Raw genomic sequence first — 7,842 nt, 5'->3', positions numbered from 1 at the left:
CGCCATGGTCGCCGGCAGCTACATTTCATGATTGGCTACCTAAGGTGATTCTGGAGCTCCAGACGCCGACAACGCTGAAACAGACTTTTCACCGACATGTAATAAATGTATTCCTGGCAAGAAAATTGCTAAAGGAAGCTACAAACTTGATCATGTGACCAGAGTCTTGGTATAGATTTGCAGAAAATACGGCACTGTACACTGTGGGCACCGCGCCCATCGCCCGCAACCCGGCCGCATACAACGCCTGACATTTAAATCCCGGGTTTCCGATCAATAACCACGTGATCTATAACTGCCCCCCCATGTCATAACTAAACCGATCTGAACCAGGAAAGAAAAGTCCCTTTCCCTGAGTCTGTGCAATCGGTCAGTGTGGTGCACTGCAGCTTCCAGAGTTGCACCGCTCCCCTACACCTCAAAGAGACTTTTGTCACCTTCCCAAATCGAAGCATGGTTACATAGTTACATAGTATTTGAGGTTGAATAAAGACATTAGTCCATCAAGTCCAACCTATTAGGATCTCGTTCTAGGAGTACCTGTACCCCTGTATATTACCTGTACCCCTGTATATTACGGTCCCTTAAGAAATCGTCCAAAAGTTTCTTGAACAATTCCACATTATTTGCTGAGATCGCCACCTGTGGCAGTGAGTTCCAGACCCTAACTGATCTTACTGTGAAGAACCTCCTTCGCCCCTTGTGCTGGAATTTTGTAATAGACTTGTCCCTGCAATAGATCCCCCTTTTTAATACAGGACAAAACCCTGCTAGCTTTGTTTACAGCAGCCTGGCACTGCAAGCTACCTTTCAGTTTGTGGTCTACACGACCCCCAAATCCTTCTCCATTTCTGACTTCCCCAGCGGCACCCCCATAATTGTCTTTGTGTGTGTGTCTCTGTCTCTGTGTGTGTGTCTCTGTCTCTGTGTGTGTGTGTGTGTGTGTGTCTCTGTCTCTGTGTGTGTGTGTGTCTCTGTCTCTCTGTGTGTGTGTCTCTGTCTCTCTGTGTGTGTGTCTCTGTCTCTCTGTGTGTGTGTCTCTGTCTGTGTGTCTCTTGTCTGTGTGTCTCTTGTCTGTGTGTCTCTTGTCTGTGTGTTATTTGTTATCTTTTGTTAATCATGGAATTATGTTATTAAATATGAATTTTACTATACAGGAATGAGTTATGTGACATTATGTCTAACCGCATTGTTCATGAGTCACCTATAAAGCCCCGTCTTTCTCTTCTCTTCTTGTACTTATGCTATTATTTAGGGGTGGTGTCTCCGTTTAGTGCTGATCCCTACACTTTTCTTTTTCTTATTTGTATAATCTGGGTGGAAGACACCCATTTTCCAGGGATCCTCACTAACAACAATGATGCATTTATGAAATTACAATATTGACATGTATATAAGCTCAATTTAACTATTGTTTAAAACAGTGATATACTATATGGACAATCAGATATACATAAAGAATATACATTACATAAAGTTAAGCAATAGCACACAATAGGGTTCAGTATATCCAATCACTTATTTTGCATCTTGGGTATTTGTTGAACATTAATTTTTTACTATGAACTAACTACACAAGAACGGAGACATTAAAAATAACATTGACTCACCTCACAGTGGCACAGTCACATTTGGTCTTTGATGGCCCTTAGGGGCCATCATCAATGGGTACTAGGGGTCAAGGGTCGCCTTAGATCCCAGGGGGAGTGGTTTTACGGCTAGATGTATGATTCACACTATTTTACCCCATTCATCTTACATCACTGATTCCAAGGAGCACCTAGATGTCGAATGTCTACACAACAACCTAGTAATTGTTTATACAGCACTCAATTACACCGTTACTACTACCAGCACTTTATCGCACCACAACACCATTTATTACAAATTCAAATGTATCAATATTTATTATTTAGATGGTATTCTACCTTGATGATAGGACCCTGTTGTTGTTTAGTATTATTTTACCATTATACACTGTATGTTCAATTATTATTGTTTTACAATTGATGTATGTAATATGGCCAAACAAGATACTTTGTCATGGGGCTTGAGTTCACGCATGGGGGATACTATCCCTCTCATCCAGGATTGTATTAGCGGGCCGATCCCCTATATACAACATTGGGGTGGGTCTGCACCTCAGCATCTCCTCATCTCTGATCGATACTGACCGATCTTTGAGGATATGATGATGCCGTTATCCCGGTACTGACGGTTCGGTTGCCGCGCTGATGGGCGTGAGATGGGACGGCGCGATAACTTTAGCGCCGCTCCATTGGGCTGACGGCCCCCGGGGGGTGTGGCCCAGCCTTAGCTGGGACACTCCCATCTCTCGGAGGCGCTCTTTTTTTTTTTTTAGCAAACGTGGTTTTATTGAAGTTATTAAAACATCGATACAAATAGAGCAATATCAGCAGAGTCATGTATCACAGCGATAGGTACAAGGAATACATCGCATATATTTATAACATGAGGAGATTTGATATCAACCATTATGCGTGCATATCTTAATATCGCAACAATTGGAGAAAAATAAGACAAAAGAAAATATTACATATAACTCCAAGAATAGTACCTAAACATGAAAATTTAAACATGTGGACGGAGCATCTATGTCAGATTCGTGCACAATATCTGAACATTCACTGGGGTGGGGAGCTTGCTTCCAGAGTTGTGGGGTACAAAGGTCTAAGTAGGACATGGTACGGGTCTGAGATCAGTTTCTCAGTCCAATGGAGCGGTGGCCGGGGGTTTAAGAGTTCTTCCAGGTACGCATATGTTAGTGGGCGCCATCGTGTGGGCTGTGCCTCGGGTTTGTAGGGGTGGCGATCTAGAAAACCCACTTTGCATGGGCATCTCGGGTTGATTACATTATATCTTATTTAACTAGTTTTCGGCCAGTTGTAGCAAGGACAAAGGAATGCAAGTCCGTTTTATGGTTCACAGATAAATCTTTGTGTATAAAGTCATCCCATTCAGACATATCATGTTTGTGTTCGTGTTCGTTTGAAGGAGAGGAATTTGCCAGTAGGTCCATGGAGAAGAATTTAAATAGGATAAGTTTCAGATCGGATAAGTGGGGTGAGTCTTTGGATAGCCAGCGTTGGAGAATGCATTTTTTAGCTCCCAGTAGGCAAAGATGTTCCCATCGGAGCATTGATGGGTTTCGGGGGGGTGTATCTATATTGACGTCGTGGAATAAACATAGTAATGGGTGGAGGGTTCGGGTGATGCCGGTGATAGTGTGCATGTAGGATAGTGTGCTTGTCCAGAAGGTTGCAACATGTGGGCAAGTCCAAAAAAGGTGATCAGGTCAGATCAGGTAGGTCTGCGTTACATTTGGGGCAAGCCGTTATCCTGTCAGTACTTCCAGGTTTAGGTAAAAAATTAAAGGCACAGTATGCTTTATGGATTAATTTAAACTGTAATTCCCTCCACGCCTCACAGGTGATGATTCTGCGTATCTGGCACCAGCTTTTATGAAGTATATTTTGAACCTCATCTGTGGGGAGTTCCAGAAAGCGGGCCCATTGTAGTACGTAATTGGGTGTTCTCATATTGTCATCAGTGGTGTGGTCTCTAAGGATGCTATAAATGTGAGAGATTGATAGTTTGGGGGGCGACGGGCGAGTTAGTTGAGTAAAGGTTATATGCTGGGTTTGCATAACCGAGGGGGTAGATTATTTTTAATGAAGTGTCTGATTTGGTAGAATTGTAGTAGATGAGAGGGGGGGAGTTGCATGTTCCTCTTGCAGGGTGTGAAACAGGACGCATTCACCCTGTGGTGTCAAAAAGTGTTTCAAAAGTGATAACCCTCCCTTTTCCCATACCCGAAAAGGTTTAGATGTCGCTCCTGGGGGAAAGCCTGGGGTAGATGTTACCGGCATGAGAGGGGACACATGCCCCGGGAGTCCCAGAATTTTGCGTGTTTCCCTCCATGTGATGATTGTGTCTTTGAAGAGGATATTATTCTTGATGTGTGTGGGCGAGGCGCTCTTAATATCGGGATTTGCTCCGCTCATTCTATTTGCATTCACGCTCAGTAACTGTCTCAGCGGCAGCTTGATGCATGATCACTGCTGGCTCCGCCCAGACAAAAACTTGCAGCCAATCGGGAGGCCGGGGTGGAATATTATCTCTCCTGGACTGAGCATCCAGCAGCCGAGCCTGTGTCAGTGTGTTCTCCTCCAGCTCAGGCACAGCAGCTGACACTCTGAGCTCTCCACCTCTCAGCATCCAGGATGAGGGGCCGATCTCTGCTGGTCCTCGGGGGGCAGCTGGTCAGGGGGGGCCGCGCCATAAAGAAGCATCATGTCCGGCACTGCAGCCTGGCAACCTGCTCCCTGCAGCACAAGGATGCGAACCGTGAGTACCGACCCCATCGCAGCTCATTCGGAGATGGTCAGAGACTGCAGACATAGTAGAGGAGATGGTCAGAGACTGCAGACATACTACAGGAGATGGTCAGAGACTGCAGACATAGTACAGGAGATGGTCAGAGACTGCAGACATGCTACAGGAGACGGTCAGAGACTGCAGACATAGTACAGGAGATGGTCAGAGACTGCAGACATGCTACAGGAGACGGTCAGAGACTGCAGACATAGTACAGGAGATGGTCAGAGACTGCAGACATGCTACAGGAGACGGTCAGAGACTGCAGACATAGTACAGGAGATGGTCAGAGACTGCAGACATGCTACAGGAGACGGTCAGAGACTGCAGACATAGTACAGGAGATGGTCAGAGACTGCAGACATGCTACAGGAGACGGTCAGAGACTGCAGACATAGTACAGGAGATGGTCAGAGACTGCAGACATGCTACAGGAGACGGTCAGAGACTGCAGACATAGTACAGGAGATGGTCAGAGACTGCAGACATGCTACAGGAGACGGTCAGAGACTGCAGACATAGTACAGGAGATGGTCAGAGACTGCAGACATGCTACAGGAGACGGTCAGAGACTGCAGACATAGTACAGGAGATGGTCAGAGACTGCAGACATGCTACAGGAGACGGTCAGAGACTGCAGACATAGTACAGGAGATGGTCAGAGACTGCAGACATGCTACAGGAGACGGTCAGAGACTGCAGACATAGTACAGGAGATGGTCAGAGACTGCAGACATGCTACAGGAGACGGTCAGAGACTGCAGACATAGTACAGGAGATGGTCAGAGACTGCAGACATGCTACAGGAGACGGTCAGAGACTGCAGACATAGTACAGGAGATGGTCAGAGACTGCAGACATGCTACAGGAGACGGTCAGAGACTGCAGACATAGTACAGGAGATGGTCAGAGACTGCAGACATGCTACAGGAGACGGTCAGAGACTGCAGACATAGTACAGGAGATGGTCAGAGACTGCAGACATGCTACAGGAGACGGTCAGAGACTGCAGACATAGTACAGGAGATGGTCAGAGACTGCAGACATGCTACAGGAGACGGTCAGAGACTGCAGACATAGTACAGGAGATGGTCAGAGACTGCAGACATGCTACAGGAGACGGTCAGAGACTGCAGACATAGTACAGGAGATGGTCAGAGACTGCAGACATGCTACAGGAGACGGTCAGAGACTGCAGACATAGTACAGGAGATGGTCAGAGACTGCAGACATGCTACAGGAGACGGTCAGAGACTGCAGACATAGTACAGGAGATGGTCAGAGACTGCAGACATGCTACAGGAGACGGTCAGAGACTGCAGACATAGTACAGGAGATGGTCAGAGACTGCAGACATGCTACAGGAGACGGTCAGAGACTGCAGACATAGTACAGGAGATGGTCAGAGACTGCAGACATGCTACAGGAGACGGTCAGAGACTGCAGACATAGTACAGGAGATGGTCAGAGACTGCAGACATGCTACAGGAGACGGTCAGAGACTGCAGACATAGTACAGGAGATGGTCAGAGACTGCAGACATGCTACAGGAGACGGTCAGAGACTGCAGACATAGTACAGGAGATGGTCAGAGACTGCAGACATGCTACAGGAGACGGTCAGAGACTGCAGACATAGTACAGGAGATGGTCAGAGACTGCAGACATGCTACAGGAGACGGTCAGAGACTGCAGACATAGTACAGGAGATGGTCAGAGACTGCAGACATGCTACAGGAGACGGTCAGAGACTGCAGACATAGTACAGGAGATGGTCAGAGACTGCAGACATGCTACAGGAGACGGTCAGAGACTGCAGACATAGTACAGGAGATGGTCAGAGACTGCAGACATGCTACAGGAGACGGTCAGAGACTGCAGACATAGTACAGGAGATGGTCAGAGACTGCAGACATGCTACAGGAGACGGTCAGAGACTGCAGACATAGTACAGGAGACGGTCAGAGACTGCAGACATGCTACAGGAGATGGTCAGAGAATGCAGATATACTACAGATGATGGTCAGAGACATAAGACATGCTACAGGAGATGGTCAGAGACTGAAGACATACTACAGGAGATGGTCAGAGACATAAGACATGTTACACATGTTACATGAGAGTGATAGAGATCACTTGCCATCAGATATGGGCAGAGGGGGTGTCCACTTTGGGTATTTTATTTTTTGTATACTTTGGGTGCATAAGTCCCGGCGCTGCTCACCATGACAACCTCTTTAAAAGTCAATGATCCCGCTCTTGTCTGCCGGGGTCCTTAGGGTGCACATGAAGCACCGAAGGGCCGGATGTGGCCCTCAGACTGGAGGATGGGCACCAGGGAGGCTCCGGCTGGTCACATGCTGACAGTTTAACTAATTTCACCAAATAGTATTCGTCGGGATGTTCAGTTGAAGAAATGATTGTTCTGTGAGGGGAATTTATCAAAACTGGAGCAGCCGTGCACGGCAACCAATCAGCTTCTCTCTTTCATTTTCAAATCTTACCTGAGCAAACTGGAGAGAGAAGCTGATTGGCTGCCAAAGGAAACTGCTCCAGATTTGATAGATCCCCCTCTGTATGGTTTGTACATCCGTATGGAATGTGCGCTGGTCGTCCCCGATCCATTCCTCTGTAACTGTCTCTGATCTGATCCCCGAACCCATAACGGTTCTAGAAAACGATTGTCGGCAAATAGCGATCGTCCAACCAGACGGAAGGAATTCTGACCCGTCGCGGTCCTTGTTCCCGGAATCTGATCTTCATCGTTTGCTTGGTTGTGTCTTTGCCGACATCTCTGAAATCTCTTCTGTGTATGGACAGCCATACGAGACGATTCCCAAAGAAACAATTGTGACCTTTGTTCTCCTCTGAGGTTTCCGGGGATCCCAGAAAGAAATGTTGATCTTTATTTAATACAATCGTTACATTTCATACGTTCTGCTGAATGCAAACTCCAAGGTTCAACTTGATGGACCCGAAATCTGCACCCAGCAGCACAGCAGCAAATACAATGTAACTATGTTCATGGCTGGCGTTGGGGAGATGTAGAATCAATTCATCAATCAATCTCTCTCCTTCTCTCTCCTTCTCTCTCTCCTCTCTCTCCCCTTCTCTCTCTCCTCTCTCTGCCCTTCTCTCTCCTTCTCTCTCTCCCCTTCTCTCTCTCCTTCTCTCTCTCCCCTTCTCTCTCTCCTCTCTCTCCCCTTCTCTCTCTCCTCTCTCTCTCCTTCTCTCTCCTTCTCTCTCTCCTTCTCTCTCTCCCCTTCTCTCTCTCCTCTCTCTCCCCTTCTCTCTCCTTCTCTCTCTCCTTCTCTCTCTCCCCTTCTCTCTCTCCTCTCTCTCCCCTTCTCTCTCTCCTCTCTCTCTCCTTCTCTCCTCTCTCTCCTTCTCTCTCTCCCCTTCTCTCTCTCCTCTCTCTCCCCTTCTCTCTCTCCTCTCTCTCTCC

At 47.2% G+C, this 7,842-nt stretch overlaps 1 protein-coding gene across 1 annotated transcript in view; it reads left to right on the top strand.

The window, feature by feature from the left end:
• Positions 1–4,207: 4,207 nt before the first annotated feature.
• CA5A (carbonic anhydrase 5A) overlaps positions 4,208–7,842 on the top strand; it is a 27,953-nt gene continuing 24,318 nt past the window's right edge. The window contains exon 1 of the mRNA XM_018560561.1: positions 4,208–4,368. Within this exon, the coding sequence (XP_018416063.1) occupies positions 4,245–4,368 (124 nt within the window). The 5' untranslated portion in view covers positions 4,208–4,244. The remainder of the gene's footprint in view (positions 4,369–7,842) is intronic.

This window comes from Nanorana parkeri, unplaced genomic scaffold, assembly GCF_000935625.1.
Source record: "Nanorana parkeri isolate BGI_ZX_2015 unplaced genomic scaffold, ASM93562v1 scaffold465, whole genome shotgun sequence".
Classification (NCBI taxonomy): domain Eukaryota; kingdom Metazoa; phylum Chordata; class Amphibia; order Anura; family Dicroglossidae; genus Nanorana; species Nanorana parkeri.
The sequence above is the reverse complement of the archived record's forward strand: the minus strand, read 5'-3'. Positions and strand labels throughout refer to the sequence as shown.